The 22,352-nt window shown below is 40.4% G+C and overlaps 1 protein-coding gene across 3 annotated transcripts in view; it reads left to right on the top strand.

Moving 5' to 3' along the window:
* The first annotated feature begins 1,175 nt into the window (after positions 1 to 1,175).
* RBMS1 (RNA binding motif single stranded interacting protein 1) overlaps positions 1,176 to 22,352 on the top strand; it is a 150,208-nt gene continuing 129,031 nt past the window's right edge. Inside the window, exon 1 of one of the 3 annotated variants that reach the window (XM_087734029.1) lies at positions 1,176 to 1,539. In XM_087734029.1, the coding sequence (XP_087590155.1) occupies positions 1,465 to 1,539 (75 nt within the window). In that variant the 5' untranslated portion in view covers positions 1,176 to 1,464. The remainder of the gene's footprint in view (positions 1,540 to 22,352) is intronic. The other 2 variants (XM_087734031.1, XM_087734030.1) reach the window with 2 other exon arrangements.

Consider the following 22,352-nt stretch of genomic DNA (forward strand, 5'->3'; position numbering starts at 1 on the left):
GTTAATGGCTAGCCAGGAAAGCTGCAATGTCATTTGCGTAATTGTCCTCCGCTCAGCTGGAATTTGGAAGAAGATCTGCAGTTACCTCTCATTGCTCAGCCTGCACCAGGGATTCATGGCTGCACAAAGGCTGCCTTTGCTCTCGCACTGGGATGCTTGCAAATGCTTAAGTTTTTTAATCTTTCTTTCCACTATTATCACATTTAGTTTGGCTGATGCTAATACACTCAGGAGTTTTGGTGGACCTCACATATATGTTTTATTAATAGAACAGTGCTGTGAGACAAAAATGATTGTGATCAGTGTGACAAAGAAACAGCATCTGCTTAATACTCTGAGGATTGGTTTATCTTTGGGTAGAAAAGAGAGACATTTGTCAGAAGTAAACCCACCGGGCTAAGTGGGTTTTTTACAAATAACAGTGGATTATAGTGTGCTGCTGGTCCCTACGTCTAATATTTGGGAAATTATCTTTCAGAGAGAAAATATTCAAGTGAAAAAAATTATAACTACTATCGACTTGCACAGGAATGTTTCCTGTTGGAGAATGAAGTGTACTCGGCATCGCTGGCGAAAGTACAAATTTAAGGATGTGCAACGGGCCAGACGGAGAATTTGGTCTGGTTTTGTGGCTGCTGTTCTGTAAACTGATTTTAGCACTGCAGTCCCTTCTGCTCCTAGCAGATAAATGGACCCTCTACCGCCAGGCAGAAACCGAAGCCAAATGTAGTTTTCCAAAATTGTATCCAGTTCTCCCCTAAAGCCTGCGCCCTGCACCACTGCTCGGCAACGAGATGCACAAAGAGCAAAGGCGATAACAAAGCACAACCCGGCTAATTAGGTCAGAGCCGAGCCGCGTGCGGATGCGACCACTGCAGCCCTCCTCCTCCTCCGCAACGTGGAAACCCCCCGCTCCGCTCCCCGCCGGCCACCGCAGCTTCTCCCGGCGCTGAAGCGGCCCTGCGGCCGAGCGGCGCCGCTCGCTGCCCGCCGCGGAGAAGCTCCCCCTGCGCCGGGGGCTGCCCCGCCGCCGGGCCGGGGCCGGGGCTCGCACCGCGGGCGCCGAGCGGGGCTAAGCGCCGCCCCTCGCCCCCTCTCTCCCTCCTCCCTCCCTGCTTCCCTCCGCCAGCCCTGCCCCGCCGCCTGGCACCGCCGCCACCGCCGCCGCGCCCGCCCCGAGCGCTCCCCGCGCCGCCGCTCCGCCAGTCGGCCCGCCGCCGCTGCTCGGCCCCGGCCGGGCGGGGACTTGGCAGGAACTCCCGGGGAGAGAGCGAGAGTGCCTGCCCCCGCTGCCGCCGCTCCGCTGTGGCTTTTGGGTGGAGGAGGAGGAAGGTCTGGGCTCGGCCGAGGAGCAGCAGCCGCCGCCGGAGAGGAAGAGGCAGGAGGGAGAGAGAGACGGAGAGGCGGCTGGAGCCCCCCAAAGTGCCCCCCCATCCCTGCACTGCAGGCTACATTTCCAGCTTCATGGGCAAAGTGTGGAAACAGCAGATGTACCCCCAGTACACCACCTACTACTACCCCCAGTATCTGCAGGCGAAGGTAGGGTACGGCTCGCCGGGCGGCGCGGCGCGGCGGGTCTGCGGCTGGCCCCGCTCCAGGGCGGCTGGCCAGGGCCGAGCCCGGACGGGGGCTCCGCGCCGCGGGGCACGGCCCGAGGGAGGCGGTCAGGTTGCGCCGGGGGACGGAGACAGGAAAGAGCCGGCAGCCCCTTCCTGCCGCCCGCCGCCGCCCGGGAGCGCCGCCGGGAGCCCCCCGGGCCGCCCTGCTCCCCGCCGGGCTCCCACCCCTTCCCTTCGCTCCCGACTCTGCCGTCTCCGACCTGTCGCCTTCCCTCTCGCCTTCCCCCTCCCGCCGGCGGTCCCTCCTCTTCCCCAGGGCTCTCGGCGTGTCTCCTCCTTCCCAACCACGTCCTCGGCCACCCCGCTGCAAAGCGGAGCTCTGCGGAGCCCGCGGGGCCCCGCTCCTGCGCCTTCGCCTGGCGCAGCCTCCTTGAACGCAGGGAAACGACCCAAAGTTCAGCGGCAGGCCCCGACCTGGGGCTGCCCATGGCCGCGCTTGCAGCTGGGGCGGGGGTGCCCCGGCGTCCGGGGGGCGGCAGGGCGCGCGTATTGCGGTGATGGGGATGGCCCCAATTCCGCTCAAATAGGGACACCGAGGAGGCTGCTGGAGTCGGATGGATACTCATTGTCTGTGGAGTTGGACCTCTGTGAGCTGCCACCTCGCAGTTTACAAACTGGATTAAAAACGCATTAAGGGTCCAGCTCCTGATGGTCAATGTCGTACACGGGTAGCTGTTGTTTGCAGGGAAACTGATGTTAGTAGTTCTTGTGGTGGTGGATCTCCACCTTTTTTTTTTTTTTTCCTTTCTCCTTCAAGTCTGTAAGGGCAGCCAGCCCCACTGCTCTAGAAGCATCATGCTGCAAACTGGCAGATGCAGAGGTGGTTGCATCAGCTGTCTGGAACATTTAGCATAAGCCTCTCCAACCACCAGTGTCACTCCTCACAAATCAAAACAGACCCATATGAGGCTTCAATGTGTGAACTTTTTTTAGAGGTTATAACCGTGGTGTGGGGTTTTTTTGGTGGTTTGTGGTTTTTTGGTTTTTTGGGTTTTTTTTGCTATGGAAGTGTCCTGCCTGTGTGGCAATGACAGGACAAGAATTCCCTTCTCTTTATCTGCACACTTGATAGGCTCTTCTTTTTATTGTGTTCTGTGTTACTATATTGTGAAATGCAATTTATACTGCTTGGCTGAAAAATAAATTCAGTTTGACAGTCATGAGATGTTTTACAAGTCAGCAATGAGGAGGCTTTGAAATGTGCTTTCATATATACAGAAATGGATAGAAATATGATGAAGGTCTTTAGGTGATTCGAAATGACTGATCTCTTAAATGTGTAATCGACATCAGGCTAAATAGTACAGCCTGTAGCCATTTAAAGATTATGCTGCAGAGTAATCACTTCAGTACTGTTTAGATATATATTTTTAATGCATTATTTTTAAGAAAGGTAGAGTTGCCTAAAGGACAGCCTTTTGCATCACTTAGCTGTACGACTATGTAAATATTCTCAAATGAAAAAAATGTCTTTGTTCAGAAACTTTTACCTTCATGATTTTGTGCGGCATTAGTAAGTTACGAACCAAGTACGTAACATTGAATATGTACAAAGCAATGTCACTTGGCTTTTTTGACCTGTAAATAATTGAAGAGGGAGATAAACTGTAATAGCTTACTGTAGTTATTAGAGTATGATCCTAGAAATCCATGATCCTATGAGGAAGCTTGATGGACCATCTTTTGAAAATGTTTCCTGCACAGATAATTTAATATTGATTTGTACTACAGTCAATGACATCTTCAAAACATCTTTCAGTCTTTGCTATAAAATTATACAGCCTGAAATTACATTACTCTGTTTCAGCAGAGAGAACACACAGCCATTTGACCTAGACACATGAAACCAGATATCTGTGATCCAGTGAAAGTTTCCTGTTTTCAGAGATCTTGATTTTATGAAAGAAATAAAAGAAAAAAGGTGGCTCCTTAGTGTACATAAAAGGACCAGTAACTGTAAGCTTCGATATTCAGGTATGCAGAATTCAGTCATATAAGCAATCTGCTCACTATGGATCCTCTCTAAACATGTAGAAAAATTAATTAAATTCATAGCTTTCAGCTGTTCTATTCTTTGTGCCCTAAACCAACCTGTTGTCCAGTACATGAACTATTTCAGTAATTCTGGAGAAATCTTTGGTTTTTATTAAAGACGAATTCTAATAGAATTGAGTAACCTTTGCTGGATGTATGATGGTAATGGTACGTGATTACACTGGGGGAGGTAAGAGATTTTGAAAGTAGAAGTTTTGCTTCCCATCTTATCCTTATTTAACCAATGAGGGAAAATCTGCTGACTAATAAACTGCAAATCGATAATTAGGGGATGACAGGGATTGCTTGAAGATGGATTTTTCTGTAGAGAGCTTAAAAATACTTATTAGAAATTGCATGCATTCCTAATGGCTCTTTAGGTTAAAATGTTGATGTGGTCAACTATTTTAATTGCTACAAAATATGTTTTACATTTTAAAAACAGATTTTGTATTTGTCTGTTATGATCTTCACAATCTTATTCGTGAAGTATTCAAGCTGGTTCAGTCATATACTCTGGGAAGAAATATAAACATTTGCTGTGATTCAGCACCTCCCTCCCCCTAATCTTAGGGAGTTCGGCATCAAAAGAGATTAGTGAAACCATGGACTTAAATGAAATGAACAAAACAAACATTGGAAGAAGGTGTACGGCTTTTAATATGAAAAATCATGATGGCAATGAAAATAGTTTGAAATGGTTTCAAGTTGAAGCTTGTAAAATCACCTGCATTTTTGGGACCACCAGAGTTTTTACTCTGGCAAATGATATGTTTGACATATCTGTTGAATTTTTGCATCTTCTAAAGAATGTGGGTTTTAGGGCAGTTCCTATATTGCAGCATGGATGGTGTGTCGGAGAGCGTCAAAAATATTTTCCAAGTTCAATGGATGTTTCTAAAGGTTTAGATACTTTCTTTAACAATATTTCTGTAACAGTGCTTTTCAAATTTCAACTCAGTTGTATTTCATTTCCTTACTTAATATTTTGTTTGTAATGAAGCGATTCTGTATTTCAGCATTTTAGAAAATGGTGTTAATTAAGATTGTATGTGTTTTACTAATGCTTAAAGGCCTCCCTGACCAGGAGTAAAATCTGACTGTGCTAGGCAAAGTATTGTAACATTTAACAAGACAGAGTACACATAAACAAATATAAATGTATATATACATCTCTAGGCCACAATCTGTTTGCTGTGGTCAAGTAAGAAATAAAAGTGAATTTATGTTTTGTTTTCCTTTACCTAAGTATCAAGTGGAATTCAGGGACACGATGCACACAACGATTTACAAATAAATTGTGATAACTAGCTGTATTACCGGTTTTTCCTTGGACTATAAGGTGACAAGATGACTAATTTTACTGATAGGTTTCTGTATCATAAAGGAAAGTTCTTTGTGTAAGAGAGAGTTAGCAGAAAACGACAACATTGCCTATAGATAGCATGGTTTATTTAAAGCGCAAGCATTTAATAGTCATAGATAATATTTATGTGGTACTTAGAATTCTGTTTCTTTTGTATGGAATTGGGTAACAACAACCCAGAAGAAATGAAATCTCGTGCATCTTGCTAAATTACCTTAGAGTCGGCTTCTAACTGTATGATTTGGTAGCTGCCCTGGCAGCTATGAAAAGAACTAATATCTCTAGAAGTTTGTGTAAGTTTGTAGGCAGGGCTGTAGGTTGATGTAAACTTGTAGTGAGCAGGCAGATTCTGCCATGTCAAACCCTTATTTTCAGGCTGTTGACAGCAAACTTTAAAATGGGAACATTTAATTTTTATCCAAGCCTGTTGATGGCAGGGTAAGTAGGAAATCAGTTAGCAGGGAACTTACTGTAATGTTAAAGAAAGCAGATATGAAACTTTTTTATTAGGAGACACTGGATTATGCACAATTTAATGTCAGTGTATGAAGTTAATAGACCGATGCAGAACCTTCTGGTTTAGATGCTTCTAAAGCAGAAATGGTAGGACCCTCTAATGGTTTGCTGCTAATGAATACCTTCACTCACCGCATTCTGTGCCAAGCACAGGTCTATGACCCTTTAAAAAGTTTTACTAGCTTATGAGCTGATTTTAATCAGCGTAAATGATTACTAATTCTCATCAGTTTAGTTAGATTTATTCCATATGCACTATGACTGCAAAATCTGTACATGGTAAAAGACAAGTTTGCAGTAACACAGAGTATGCCTGTTTATGTTTATAAGGTTGGACAGAAATAATTTGCACACTTCTTATTGTGGGACGTTATATTAATTGTCCATAATTGTGATCTCTCTGGTTCTTGACTGGGCTTAGAAATCCATTAAAAAAAAAAATAAAAGCAGCACACGTTAGCTGCAGGCAAACTTTTTGTCTCTGCGCAGCTACCTGATCCTCTTAGCCTCCTCAGCCTCTTGAATGTGGTCTCTCCCATTCCGGCCAGGCTGGGATTTTATTGTGCAACTATCCAAAGAATTCCTTCAAAAAGTGTACCAATTTACCAATCTTAAGAAAAACTCGAGACTGCTGGTGGTGAGGTGATCCCTCTGGCTCTATAAAATAATCTCAGGGGATGTAAAATACGGAGAAATGATGAAGACTGTTCTCTAGAAAGACCATTTTCTTTTCTTCCAAACATCCCAGTCCAAAACTGGGAGTGCTTGTTTGCATCCATTCATCAGACAGGCCAGTGACTTTTTGTCACTGGTCATAATGATTGGTTTATGTAATTGTTCCAGCTAGCTTATTTTGTGGGGCATCTCTATCCTTGTCCCAGTTACAGCTCCTTTTAACTTTCGAAGTTTAGTTCAGGTGGCTTGCTATGAACTAGAAATATGTCCTTCAGAAAGTATTTCTAGAAACTGTTGCTAGAATAATTCTTGTATATGCAAAAGTTGAAGCCTTTCTAGAAATGGATCAAGCGAAGTTCATACAGAGCTCTGCAAATGTTCATCCTCCTTGCCTTGAATTACTGGAGTTTTGAATTACTCTGTGTCAGGGCCTCTCTTGAGAAGTAATGTCAGATTAGCCCCATGGGCAAATATCCATTAGAAGCAGGATGTAACCAGATACCCTGTTAATAGGAGTGACTTCAGAAAGGTTTAAACCTAGATATTCCACGCTGGGAGCACTGCAGTGTTCGGTGGAGTCAAGGACATTATGTTAATGTATCATGTATGTTCATGTTCATCATTGTAACTATCTAAATAACTCTGATAAAGGTACATGTAATGTAGAAACACTTCACAACATCATCATCTTGACGACTGGCTTCATTGAAGTCAACATGAGTTTTTCCTTTGATTTCAGATGAGCAACATTTTATTTACTAGAAACTCGATTCATGCTTGGGTTATGCTGACCATGCTTAATTTGGGGGTGATTTGCAATGACATGATATTCATAATCTTCACTTTCAAAGAGCAAAAGTTAGGCCGTGCAACATACAGACTGTGTGATGGGGACTGGGATCAAGGAGAAGTAGCAATGGCATCCGTAAGATGTGCCAATTTTGTAGTTTTTCTAGGGAATCTTTTAGAAAGAGTTTTTAACAAGCCACAGCTTTTCTCCCTTAATCCAGCCTCCTTAGAGAGAGGAATGGTATAAAAATACATAGACTAGAGACTGATTTTGCAAATGACAAAGTAAAAAATATTTCCCCCATATCATTAATGGTAGAAATGACAGGTTCTTACTAGTTTAGAAGTTTGAGACTAAACTCATCCCTAGAGTACGCTGTGCTTGGGGCTTAATTTGGTACTGCATGATTGGCCTCATTTAACAAATGTCAACAAAATCTCGGTCCCTCTCCTTGATTCAGTAGTAACTTTACTGCTGACGTATGAGTCAGATCCTGAGTCTGATAGTCTTATGGGACAGACTTCTACAGAAAAGAGATAAACTGATATATGACTTGAAAAATTTATTCAGTGCTGTTTTCCTTTTGGGTTTGATTGTTAATCCCCCCAGGCACCGGGTATGTTCCAAAGCCTAGTCTATGAAGTTTATAGCCAGTAGGTAGGCAACAGCTGTAAGAGACCAGAATTACACAATATGTCTGATTTGTACTAGTGTATTTTCTAGCTTTACCTTCAATGCAGGATCCCAAGGCAGTCATGAAAGGTGTGCAATAAGTTTGTGGGGCGAGAAGTTAATTTTCTTTGAACAAAATAGTTCTTTAAAGTATGTTTTCTTTCACAACTCAACTGTTACTCTTGGTAATGCCTGTAGTTTTTTCTCATTACTTTTAAACCAGAGTTGAGCATGCTGTTTAGATTCTTAACTTTGTTTGTAAAGGGAACCCTATACTTCAAAATAGTTTGCTTCTAGTTAGAGTATAAACCTTCAGGTCTCAGTCTCAAGGATGAAATTTCCTGAGAGTAAATTTCTAAGCTTCCACTTAGTGTTGAAGGAACAAAGAAAAGATAGGCAAAATTGTTGAAATTTTCCAATGGAGAATAATACAATGTAGTAAAGCATTGCTTTCTAAATCTATTTTTCTATAAAACGATACCTTTCAGAAACATACCTATTTAGGATATACATCAAAAAACCACCTCAGACACAGTTTTTAAGCTGCTTTGAAGTCCAAGCAGCAGTTTGAGCTGTCAGTGTTGATAGTAGATGCGTCACTCTTACTCAGAAAGGTAATTGATGCTACTAATCCAGTGCTCCTAATGGAGGACACTTGATTGTGATAGCAGTAAAGAAGTTTGAACACAGGCGTAGTAATAAGCTGGAAAATATAGCTTGGTACAGTTACATATTTCAGTTTCAATCTTCCAAGTAGCCATAATCAAGAGCAAATAACAATGGTTTAAAAAATAAATTGTTTTTCGTGAAATTATGCTTTTGGCTTGAGGAATAGTCCTCTGAAGATACAGGCTCAGATTTAGCCAAAAATATGCTACCAATTATATACTTATTTTTGTTGTATTATATAGACTTTCTATGGCCTGTGCAAAGTAGCGATCACAACTATTTCTACTGGAAAATCACCTGCTTTGTTAAAGAAGTGAAAAATGTTGGGAAAACATGCTGATAAAAATCTGGTCTATCTGAGTTTAATTCATTTCAGTCAAAACACAGGCACACAACTGATTCAGGTCATATTTACTGTGGCTAATAGGTGATAATTTTTATCTGACTTCATGCATTTTCTTAGTCTTCCTCAGCTGAAAATACTGAGACCTGCATTTAAATGTAATTTCATTAAGTTCTAAGCTGAATTATATTATCTCAGAATTAAGGAAGACAAAGAACTTGGACACGGGTATTATCAGGTACCATGGCTCACTTGTTTCATGGTAGCTTTTGAAGCCACTGTGCTCTGTTCATGGTCTGAGACCATGAGAATACATTTAGTCTCAATTGCTCTGACTTGGTGAAAACATTTCAAAATATATTTAAGCTGAATTTCTGAAATCTCAGTGTACACACAAGGCCTGTGAAAAGTGCTTCAGAATCATTCCAGGTAGATGAACAGAGCTTACTGATGCAAAATGTGGCTCAAGATGTTCAGTGTGACTCTTGTGCATTGAGAGGAAAGTATTGATCTTCTGTAGAGAGGTAGAGTGAAGAGGCTTCACTTTGTGGATTTTGCTACAGGTTAAGAACTGAATTCCCTTGCTTGTCTCTTGGCAACACACACTGACACGATTTCTATAGCAGTTTATAGGCTGTGGTAGTATCTGTGACCTCTTCTATCCCTCAGGCCATAGCTACATAATCACTTTAATTTTACATAACTATGCACAGCAGCCAAAAAGGGCAGTCTTGTCTTTCCCCATTGCCCCCAGCAACTCATTCCTGTCCCTTCCCCTGTGCTGGCACTAGCATTCGTATGATCAGTGAGTGAGCTGAATCAAGAAACCAGTCTGGCTGAAAACCCACCCCAAAAACCCCAACTGTAATGCATTTTTACAGTGGAGCAACTAATGAGATACGTAAGGAGTCTGAGATTTGCATAGCTATGGGTGAAGTTGTCTCCGAGAGAAGTACACCCTCTTGAGTCTCACTTTTGTACAACAAAATAGCTTTTCTAAATAAAAGGCTTTCCACATCCTTGGCTAAAAGGGCAAAAGATCCAAGCCAAAGGAAGACACAACAGAGCTCTTAGCTTACCAAAATCTGTTGATTGCATGTATATGCAGATAACTGCTAGCATCATTTTTCTGTGACTTTATTTTCTCTTTTACTCTTTTAAATTGTGTTAGATGTTGGTGCACAAAGTGTTAAAAAACCATTTGAGTCTGTCTTTCATTCTTACAGCCAATGAGTGTGGAAGAAAGTGTGAAATAAGTTGCTGAGAGGGCTTAAGTTAGGTTTAGGTCTGGGAGGAAAGAAAGAATCAAATGTAAATGGGACTTCCAGCGGCCTTATAGCATAGTGTTACATCTAACTTTCCATTTTCAGCACAGTGCAACATTGATATTTTATTTCATTCTGGGGAAAGAGGGGAGAAGGCTGGCACTTCAAATTAGCAGCAGCTGCAGAATTAAGACAAGGGTGTTAGTGACTCATTTGGAAAAGTACTAGCTAAAACATTCTGTCTCCTAGAAAAAACATTTAAGAAGGGTTTATGATATAAACTTTGAATTTCGTGAATAGTGCCTGTGACCTTCTGGTTTCCTCTGGGTAGCTTTTCTGATGAGTGACCATTTGCTTTTGACGATTGCATATTAAAGTGAGGAGAATACATGGGGACATTTTGGAGGGGCAAACATCTCTGTTAACAGGGTCAGAGAATCCAGTATGCCTCTTACTTCTTTTGACCCAGTCAGTTAGCCAAAAATTCAGATTCTTATTGCTCCAGGTAGAAGGAAAAATTGGTGATACTCAGTTGTTTCTTTGATGTAGCTGAATTATTGACAAAGAGTAGTCAAACTCCAGTTTCCCTGAACACAGGGATCTTGAATAATAGAAGCAGTTTCTTTGTTCTCCCTCCCAAATTCCTTTCCCCAATTCACTGTTCTCTCTGTTTAGGCCTTTTACAGGACTGTATACTCAGTGCTTATGTTTAGGTTGTCCTCTACTCTTTCCATGTCTGTATTTGGGTTTTTTTCCCTCTTCTGATGAATACGTATATTCCCCTGTTTTATCCCCAGGTCCTACAAATGGTTTTATTTAGCTTTAAGAGAAGGCTAAGGGGAGATCTAATTGCTGTCTAAATCTGTCAAATGAGAATATATAGACACGGTGGAGCCAGACACTTCTTGGAGGTGCACAGGGATGGGATCACAGGATAATTCAGGTTGGAAGGGACTTCAGGAGCTCTCTGATCCAACTGTCTGCTCAAAGCAGGGTCATTTAGAAGATCAGACCAGGTTGCTCAGGGCCTTATCCAGTCTGGTCTTGAAAGCCTCCAAGGATGGAGACGCACAGCCTCTCTGCACAACCTGTTCCAGTGCTGGCTGTCCTCATGGTGAATTTTTTTTTTTTCATTATTTTCAGTTTGAACCTGTCTTGTTTCAACTTGTGCTCTTTGACTCATCCTCACACCATGCACCGCTGTAAGAACCTGGCTCCTTCTTGATAACCTCCTCAGAGGTTTCCATTCTACGAATGGAAGGCTGCTATGAAGTCCCACCAAAGCCTTCTCTTGTCCAGACTGAACGAGCCCAATTCCTTCAGCTTTTCACAGAGCGTGTGATCCAGCCCCCAGCCATCTTGACAGCCCTTCACTGAACTTGCTCCAGCTTATCAATGTCTTTTACTGGGGGCCCAAAGCTGCATGTAGTATTCTAGATGGGGTCTATCAAATGTGGGGATAGTCACTTCCCCCACCCGAATGCAGCCCAGGAGGCACACCTTACTGCCAGAGCGTGCTGCTGGCTTATGCTCGCCTTGCTGGCTGCCACAACCTCCCAGGTCTGTTCCAGCAGAGCTGCTCCCCAGGCAGTCGGTCCCCAGCCTATATCATCGCAAGGGACTCTTCCTTCCCGGCTGCAGAACTTTGCACTTCTCTGATACAAAAATGTCCCAGGATAGACCCTTGTAGTGCTCCGCTTGGTACTGGCCTCCAGGCAGAGTATAACCAATTAACTGTGATTCTCTGAGCCTGACCGTCCTGTTAGTTTCATTGCAATCTAGTTGTCCACTCGTCCAGACTATGATGTCTTTACCTTGGGTCCAAGAATATAGCGGGACACAATGTCACAGTCCTTGCTAAAATCAACGTGAATGACATTCACTGCTATCCCCTTGTCTGCAGATCTAGTAGTTCTATCATAGAAGGGAATAGGCAATAGGATGCAACACAATGGACACAAGTTGTGACATGAGAAAATTGTAATTAGATAAGAAGAGAATTTTTTTTCACCATAAGGGTGGCCAAGCACCTGAACTGGTGCCAGGAGAGGTTCTGAAATCTCTTGGAGCCAGTAAAAACTCACCTGGACAAGGTCCTGAGCAACCTGATCTAGTTGAACCTGCTCTTGGAAGGAAGTTGGACTAGATGACCTCCAGACGTCCTTTCCAAACCAGTGTGTGATTCTATAAGGTAGACCCTGATGACTATCAGCATAAGAGGCTTTAAAGTAACTGTTACTGTTCCTTCTATGTTTCATCATTGTAAGCTGTGATACGGTATTTGGAAAGGAAAGGTATAGAAGGAATTCCCTTTTTCTATTTAACAGAGCATTCATTCTATGAATATGCAAATGACATTTCAATAATCTCTTCAGCATGCAAATTCCCTTATCCCATTTTAACAAATATCTTGTTTAAGCTGCTTAAAATTTAAGGTTTTAGGTTTGTCTATTTGTTTGTTTTTCTCCTGGCAGAACATTATAGTGCTGTAAAACTATGTTGTAAATTGTGAACTGACATGTATACATTCTGATACCAAACCACTTCTTTAGGCTGACATTCCTTGTTACTGCATCAAGTGTGAATTTGTTGATAAGTTTTTGTCTTGGACATGGATTAAAAATTAAATTAAACAATAATTAACCCCAAATTAAATCTTGTTTCTTTCCAAGCAGATATTATTGAGAGGAACAGCAAAGAGTAGTGAGGAAGGCAGTGTTCTGACTTTCTAGTAGAAAAAATGGGAAGAATTAGTGTGTTCCAGTTCTGCTATATCTCAAGTGACTTCTCTTCCAAATTACAGTAAGTTTATCAGCTGCAGAAGCTATGGATATGTGAAGGGCTTCCAAACGCACCCACCCAGCTTCTTCAGCCCTCTCTGCTTTTATTAGCACTTCTTTCCAGTGTCTTTTATATATTTACTCCCCCATATTTTTTAAGGATTTTCAATGGCAGGTATGATAACAGGAAGCTCTCATGATCCCAAACCCTGAAGTTAATCTTAAAGGTGCTGCTTCTACTACATCTTTAAAAAAAAAAAAAATCACAGCTATATCTGTCAGCCAGATTGATGATGAGAAAAACACGTAAAACCCACGAAATGTCAGTTCATTTTTACACTGCTAACTAAATAATGTGATCATGGTTGTTCATTAATTCTGAAAATCAGGTTTCTTGTTAGGTGCCAGAATATATATTTAGGGACCTAAGACAGCATTAAGTTGGCCTTAAGATGACTTCCTCATGGCCAGAAAGTTGCAGAGACGGCAGCATTATCCCTCCAAGTCATTATCACAGAAAAGAAATTACCTAATTGAACACTTCTTTATGTCCTTCTTCATGTTTACCTTGATGGTGACTGGGCTATCTGAACATAAATAAAAGTGAAGATTTTTACAAAAATGTAGAATTGGGAAGGAATGAAGAGATATTTGTGCACTGGGGATAGTTCTGCTCTGAGGAATTTTAAATGCCGTTCTTGGACTTGTATTTTGTTAAGGGCCTGGGCCTAGGGAGGAGTGTTATCCAGCATCTGACACTGAGATGCCAAGTAGCCATGCATCTTTCTGGGAGAAATAGCAAAAAAGGGTGGTAAAAATGAAAGAAGAATGACAGAATTTTACTTTGCCATGTTGCCCCCAAAAGAGGCAGAAAAGCAACTATACATATTTTATATCTGTCCCACTTTCCTTCTTTTAAAACTGGAAGTGGAATTCCATGTCAGATGAATAATTGAATAATGAACAAATTAATAATAAATCCTTTTTTTTTACTCATAAGAAATATAATGGGTCATTTTCCATGCTTACTTACACTCCACTCAGCTCTGTCAAGGTTCATATAAACATCTCCTCTTTTACTGATACTTATGGGAAGTTTAGAAATGCATATAAATTGAACAACAGAACTGCTGGCGTTTCCGCAGCACCCCTTTTTAAAAGTGGGGATTTATCTGAGTGTTGTCTTCCAAAACGTATTCCGTCTTTCTCACTGATGGAAAGTGTGCTGCATCCCACCCAATTGCTTTTGGCATCCAGGGAGGATGCTGCAGATCCCTCTGCTCTGGTGGTGGCTGCTAGTACTTGTATATACACATTTTTAAAATGTGTTAGGAATATAGTTTTGTTTAGATTTACCTACCAATTGTTAGAAAATATTCATCATTGATTCAGTTTCCTTGATTGACTAGTTATTGTTATTCTTTGATTCTTGACAGTGTGGTGTCTACTCTGCAGGATAGCCTGTGCTTCAAGTAACTTAGATATTGGGCAATCTAGGGAAGAATGTATGTGCCTGTATTATTTATGAAATATTCTGGGTTGCTGTCTGTATAGTGAAGGCATTCATGTGTAAAACGGACACTAGTTGTGATTTTTTTCATAAATTAAGACCTTAGTCCTTCTCTTGACACTGATATTGAGCTCCATGTGTTCTGTAATTTAAATGGCCATAGAATCTAGTCTTTGCAGAAAAATAATGCACCAGAATCTTACTTTTATTTTATCTCAATAAATAATAAACATTATAACATTAATTTTCATATTTATTTCATTACAGCCCCCCCCTTTTCAATGTAAATGAGCTGCAGAATCTCCAGGCGATACCAGACTATTGTTCATGCCAGCCTATAGCTTTAAAGCAGAATTCAGGAGCCATTTGCTCTGGATCCCTTGGAGACAGCGGGAAGAAGGCTTGCTGGTATCAAGGGCTGTATACAAGTCTGAGCAACTCTGGCTTGCCTAATTACTGGAGGATGTCAGGAGACTGAGCTGGGATTTCTGGGAGTAGAAAGCTGAGAGCCATGTCTGGGAATGACAAATATTTCACAGTTTTGGTGAGAATCTTTTGATAATTGATACTTATAGGAATAGCATCTGGAAAAGAGGAAAGGGAAGCGTGGCTCAGGATACCAACGAGATAGCAACAGAGAAGTAGTCTGGTTTCTGTAATTTTAGATAATCTTGGCTTCACTGAAGCAATAGACACCTTTGGAAGAACTACCTGCCGTTAGTCCTTGCTCCCACATTGAGACCCAGAGCAGCTGCTCTCAGGAGCGGTGGGTTTCCACAGAAGGGCGGTGGTTCCACGGGGCAGATCCGCTTTGCTTTCATTGCCCCCCTAGCATTGAGCTTATCTCTGCAAGTGGTTAAACAGGCTCTTAAAAGCTGGCTGTAGACCTGTCTCTTGAGCCTTGTGTTGTCATGTGAGATAGGAAGGGAGGAAAAGGTAAGTGAAAAATACAAAGCTGGGCAGAGGGAAAATATAAGGAAAACTAATTTTGGAAGAGGAAAATTGCTGTAGAGAACAGATAAGGGAAAAGAATAAGAGAGAAAAGAGCGGGGAAGAGAAAAAGCACAGTTCAGTGGAGAGGCCGTGGCATATGTGCCAGAGCATGGCACAAGAAGACACCTCTAGCTGCCAGGCCATCCACGGGGAGCTGCATCTCCAACAAAAGGAGATGGAAGGCAGTATTCTGCAAGAACTCCGTTTGGGGACTGCTAAAGTTCAGCAAGAATTAAAGGTTATTTTTACAAAAACAATGGAGGGTTTTGGGGAACAGACAGGCAAGACCTCTGGGAAAGGCCTTGTTTTATATAGATTGTGAGAGGACAAAAGGTGCTCGTGGGGCAAATTTGGCAGTTATCTTTGCCACTTACCTGGTGCAGCCATATTGTGATGCTGTAGATAAAGTTACAGAGGTAAACTCCTCAGAATTGAAGACTTTACCATTTCTTTTTATTTCTTGTAGGTGATACATCTGTTTTCTTATTACACTGAAACTAGAGTAAGTGCAAGGACTTCCTGAACACACTCTGAAGTGACGTGGTGATGTTGCTATTCTTTTTGATATTTTATATGTTCAGAAATTCTCTTATCCCTATAGGTCTGGCATGAATCTGAATCCAAGAAAATACACAGTATAGCAAAGACTAAATGGAGTTAACGTCACTTAGCAGCCAGGATATCGCTGTACTGTATCAGATACTACGCCTGGCGAAAGTGACTGAACAGAAAAAAAATCAGAAGGCCCCCATCTCAATGTAAAAAATTAGAAGAGTGTGCATGGAAAATAGAGTTCAGTTGAAATTATGCAGTATATCAGCCAGGGCAAAACTTTGAATTTATAGCAACCTATTTTCATGTCTTTAAACTTTACACATAGAGAGACATGCTTTCTTATATTAAAGTGTTCATTGTTCATTTGTGCTGTTTGTACTATGCCACAACACTTAGGTGTCCAAGCACGCTGTTCTGGTCATGTGTCAGTCAGCTCAGAGGCTAAGGTCCATCCTAGCAGCCTGAGCGGATCTGGTGTTTGGACTGGAAATAACATTCCAGCCTGCTTTGGTGAGCAGAGAGGTGGGCTTTCTATTTAGATTAAGATCACTTGGAGGGAAAAGCAGGACCAAGAGAAAGTTTGAAGTGCTAAAGTCACCACCAGAGAATAGCATTTTCAGTTCCTATAACTGAGATGGGATGATTTGTATATTCTAATTCCTATTTTTTGTGAAGTGGCCAGAATCACTCTCAACTGTGCTGTGGCCTTTGGGGGTGGTGGAGATCATGATATTACAAAGGGGAAACAGAGCTGGTGTTTTTCTGTCACAGTCTACCCCTGTGGAGCAACGCAGCCCAAAAAAGGGCTTTAGTTTTATGGAGAAGGAGTCACAAATAATAAATAGTGATTTTTCACTTTTAGTATGCTATGCTGAAGCCATAACTACATCTGACCAAGAGAAGATCCTTTTTATTTTGTTCAGGTTTAATGTCTCTTTTTTTTTGTAGCTTTTGGTTTTGTTTCTTTTTGTTGTTTTTAATCATTGGTTGTATTGGTGATGTTAGCCCTCAAAAAATGATAAAATCCCAGAGTTTTGCAGCATATACTTTCATCCTGCATCTTTCTCGTGTGCACTGATCCTCTGGGAATGGGATTTGGCATCTAGTTCCTTTATTCTGACAGCAGGGACCCTTGAGAGGTAACTGCTGTGCAAGCGCTGTGCACAATACCAGCACAGCGAGCAGTGGTGGAAGGCCAGGTATAAGGATTTATTAGGTATTCTGGAATAATTATCCCCAAATAATTTCAAGTGAGCAGAGCTTTCGTCTTGAATAAGAGTACTATTTTCCAAAACAGCTTAATCCACTTTCAGAGCCAGCTAACAAGAAAAGGCATTCTTATTCTGAAATGTGATTGCCTTCTCACGGCATTACTTATAAACGGTGTTATATTTTAAACTATTAATCTGATACAATCTCTATGCATACACGAGGCTTCTGTTCCTGCTTCTTTCTGGGACGAAGCCTTAAAGGTTTGATGATGCTGAAGTAAACACACTGGAGTGTTAGAGAGCAAAAGCTATCAAAGGTGCAGAATATTGAGGCTAACAAGATTTAGAGCTTGTCTACACTTAAAAATATAACAGAATTTATAAGGAAACACTTTTCTGGAATTACTGAGCATTATAAATTCCCATATAGATGTTCACATATCTACACATCCGTTTCAGGGGTTATTTCAAAGTAGTTCTGGTAAATTTCCAAATGTAGACAAGACTTAATTAAGCTGACTTGATGTGCTAAACTCATGTACACTGAAACTCTATTAACTGTATTGTCCTCTAATTAATAATTTTAATAGTTTTAATTATATGACTCAATTCAGTAATACCAGAAGTAAATAAATGCACAATGAATATTTATTCACTTCACTGAGTGAGCATTTTGCCTGCATGCAGTATTCCGGACTGGGCTCCAGAGTACTTGGCAGAGCACAGATGAGATTTTTCTGCATTCTTTTCAAGGTCTCCTTTCTTGAAAATTGTAAGTACTGAAGTTACACAGGTATCTTGAATTGAATTTTAAATTGAAAGGTTTCTAGGATATGCAGTAGTGCAAAACACAAGTAATTCCATGAATGTGTGTATCATAATTAACACATTTATATTAAATAGTAGTAGTTTTACAAATAAAAAGGTATGTTACACAGAAGAATGGATATGAAGTTGCTTAGCTTTATAAAAAACACATTTACAATGACGCATACATATACATGTATTTAATTTAATGACATTAAGTGTTGGCATGAGAGACCAACTCTGCTCAGTTATAGCCCTCCAATTAAAATTGGAAGGGAATGGAGTTAAATAAGTAACGCTGAGTAGAATTTGACTCTAAATACAGAAAAAACTCGGTTGCAGTCTGTAGCATATTCTACTTTTGTGACTCTCATAGACTTCAAAGAGTATTGTACATTTGCATCCCAGGGCAGAAATTGGCCGTGTGCTTGGAAGCATGAAATCTCTCAAGGTAATACTTCATAACTGTGGAATGTATCCCATGACTGATATGTAGCTAAGAACTGAGAATCAAATTACACATTAGAAATACTTGAACTTAAATATTTTTCTAGTAAAAGAGAGCATTATGCTGGGTAAATGAGATATGTTTTCTTTTTCTAGAGATGCATTGGAGCATAAATATATGAAGCATTTAAATACGTATGTTTATATTTCCTGCCTTTTTTTTGAATTTTAGTAATATTTCTTTGAGAAATGAAAATTTTTTTCTTGAATTCATTTATTAGAGTTTTATATTTGACTCTTGTAAGTATCTATTTTTAATTTCTTTTTACATTCTTCTTTTCTTCACTCCAATTAAGTGTGGAATTTCTCATCTTAAGCAGTTAATTTCCAAACACACAGACTTGTGTCAGCAAGGAAGGAACAAACATCCCCAAATTCTTATTGGCGTCTGCACAGAAGCATCCACTAAGGTGCTCTCAGTGGTTTTATATTAAAAAAAAAAGTTACTGAAAAGAAAAAATAAATTGGTGGACCTCGTTGTCCATATTAGTGCATGTAAGATCGACGAGAATTACCTGACTATTCATTTTCACAGTGGCCCAGACCCTTGCAGGTAGAGACAAGCTGTTTTGTCCTCAACAGGAGGTACCTTCTGTAGTGTCAGCTCCACTCACTTTTCCTGAATCCATTCCCAGTACAAACTGAAGCCCTATACTGGTCCAGTTTAATGGGGGGTATTGGGCTCCATCCGTCTTGTCTTCTTCCCATGGTGCTCCTGCCTGCCTAGAGCGTTGTTGTGCCAGGTGGGGAAGGTGATGATCATGACTTTGGCTCAACAGCTCTCAGAGTCGGGGAGACCCTTCTCTGTTGCCTTCGATCAACGTAAGGAATTGCTGAGGATCCAGCCAAACCTGCAGAGAGCAAATTCTTGTGGGAAATAGAAAAGGATATTTATTTGAAATAAAATAAATAGTAAAGGAAATGCAGATTTTCTTATATTTGTTATTTTACGAGGTTCTGTTCACATGAGCCCAGGTGATCAGAAGGATCTTCTCAGGAAGCTGGGTTTGCCACTGCATGCGACAGGCTACAAGGTAACTGATTTAGCTTATCAGTTGTTACTCTTTATATTAAAGCACCCTGGCAGCCCTCCACACAGGTTAGGAATCCTTTGCACAAGGTGCGTGACTGCCACGGAGGGCTTCCATGGCTCTGTGAAACACAGGAGACAAAATGGATTTAGGAGGGTATAAACAAACTGGGCAGTAGTAGTGTTTTGTGTGGTAATCCTTGGGTTTAAGGGAGACTACTACTTTTTTGAAAACTTTTTTGCATAATGTGCATTCTGTATCCTGTGACTGATGGGAACTATTAGGGAGATCTCAGTAGTTAGGGAGATAATGTCAGACTCGTTGGAAACCTGATAAAGAACAAAGCAACGCATTAATCTGATTGTCAAAAGACCTATATGTACACCTCGGCTCCAACAAAGTGAGATGTTATTTTTTGCTAATACTTAATTTCTAGCACCTTTAACAGCCTTCAGCTCTGTGTCACAATTCTTAAAATGCTTAATCATGGGAATAGCATTTGGAACTATTCATGTAGTTAAGAATATTCACATGATGAAAAATTTGAAGTTCTATCTGACCTCTGCAGATCAAGTCCGAGGTATTTTGCCTGTATTTCCGATAGCCCTGAATTGTCTAGATTCTGACAAACACGTCAATAAAAATGTGGGTGTGTTGAACTTTGCATAAGTTTCTAGACATATGTAGTTGGGGTTGGAGAAATACTGTACTGGTTATTCTGTTATGCTGCAAAATAAAAGCCAGTTACAAAAAGCACATCTTGCCGTACTCATCCCCAAAAAGGGATTTCATGTGCAGACTATGCATTTATGTGAAATCTAATGGCCATTTCTGCAGTGAAATGTCACTGTCCTGCTGAGCATAAAATACAGAAGCACTTATATAATAGCAACTTGGAACACTGTAAATTATGTCCTTTGAACAATAAATGAACTTTCTTCTTACATTGAACTGAAGTTTAGGCATGTAGTGTTCTTTGTCTCCTAAGTGTCTGCCTACACACACCCAGTCTGCACTTCTAATAACAACTCGCCGTTCAAGGAGCACACGTCCTATATTTTTGGCCTCAACTGTGTATTTTCGTAGTGGAAGATGTCTTTACATTAACAGAAATAGCTTCATAATGATTATACATTAGAGTTAGTGGTGCCAGTTTTACATTATTATGTGCATACATACTTGTTAGAACATGAATATTTTCAGAGTAACCATACAGTTTGTGGAACTATTAAGTGTTTTTGGCTCCATTAAAATATTCAACAACATGTTTGTTCAACATGCACTTTTTTTCTTATTAATCTAATATTGCCATTTGTTAGGCTGTGATGAATATGTTCTCCAGACAAGCTAACAAAAGATACCAGATCAGTTCTCTGTTCAGGAAAACAACACCATGTAAACAGAATATTAGACCAGGGCTTTAGAGGACAACCCATCACTGTAAAAGAAAAAGGTCAGCCCGGTATGATGTCTCTAACTGGGCTTCAGTACAGGTAAATATAAAACCATAAAGAAAAGCAATTGTCATTTAAAGCTAAGCATAAAAAGAAGCAGCTTCATTATCGTGCTGATCTGGATGAACCTTAAACAACGTTTACAGTAAGGTCTGGAGAGTTGCCTAGCACTGGAGTATACACAATTAAACAACATAGCTGAACTTTTCTTTCATGTCAGCATACTGCTAAGAAGACCTCCATTGTACTCATATGATAGTCATTCTTGGAACTCACAACGTAAACAGGAATAGAGGACATGCACTTGTAATTCTATCCCATGGTAGCTGAGTGCATCAGGGGGCATAACTGCGTTTTCACCTATACTGCTTAAGAAGTAAATTAAAGTAATGGTAAGGGCATAGCAAAACATGAACTCAATTCTGACATGTGAATGTGTACCCGAATTTGGTAGTTGCAAGTATGGACTAACAGTTATTTAACATATTGCAAAATTAATTTTGATGGGTTTTGTGCACCCTTATTTCTGTGACTAATAAGCATCTATATACTCATCCTTGCTTTGGTATAGTAACACAAGAAAAGCAAACACAAATTACTGAAGGAATAAAGGGAAGCTAAAGCAACAAGCCAGTTGGTAGACTTTGAAAGTGGATAATCTGAATTAGAACTGCAGTTTGGCAAGTCATTAGTCTCAGAAATACTTGTGTTTCACATTTTAACAGTAGGAATTTCCAGAATCACCTATATGATTTCATATTGGTTCTAGTTCTTTTTCATTTTTATTTTAAAAGGGATTATTTTGGATACCACTTTCGCATACATATACATCATAATAGTTCTTGTAGTGCTTGAAACTAATATTATTTCATTAAGATGCTGCATTCAGTTTCTATTAAGCTGTTTATTTTTATGTAGAGACTGTATCTGAATGAATATTTTCAATGAAAAACTGTTAATGGCTGTACGTAAAAATGGAAGTTACTGTAGGATATGAATTCAAATGTGCAGTATATGACTTGTTTAAATCTAGGACAATTAACTAGGTTGTATGCAGTTGATGACACTGCAGAAAGATGAACACTAATTGTATTGTGTATGAAAAATGCTCCAAACTTTCATCAGCATCCAGAAGAGAAGAACAGTTCAAAGCTTACAAACAAATTATAAACATAAATGCTTCAAATAGACAACGTTTTCTTTCAAATGTTCTTTTTTTAAATCGAGACCTCTTGACCCTTGCTTTCTGTAGGAATAATACTAATCCTGTGCAATTTCAGATAATCACAACACTTACTCATCAGAGATTAAAACAGGTTTTTGTAGTATTTGTAGACTTGAAATTAAAATGTTGAAACTGTACATTCTCTTCACTTTCACTGAGCAGTTTTTAGTGCTCATTGACCAGAAATTATTCACGCTATTGTCTGAAATTGCAGTTTATTACAGTTATGATAGAATAATCATATTCTACGCTATACTAGAGCTGATAGCAAGAGGAATAATCATCATTTTATGTTGTCAGACCCTCAGTCCCTCAGTGGTGTCTATTCTG

This window comes from Nipponia nippon, unplaced genomic scaffold (genome assembly GCF_047370975.1).
Source record: "Nipponia nippon isolate SJK-2023a ecotype South Korea unplaced genomic scaffold, ASM4737097v1 scaffold_5, whole genome shotgun sequence".
NCBI classification, from domain to species: Eukaryota; Metazoa; Chordata; class Aves; order Pelecaniformes; family Threskiornithidae; genus Nipponia; species Nipponia nippon.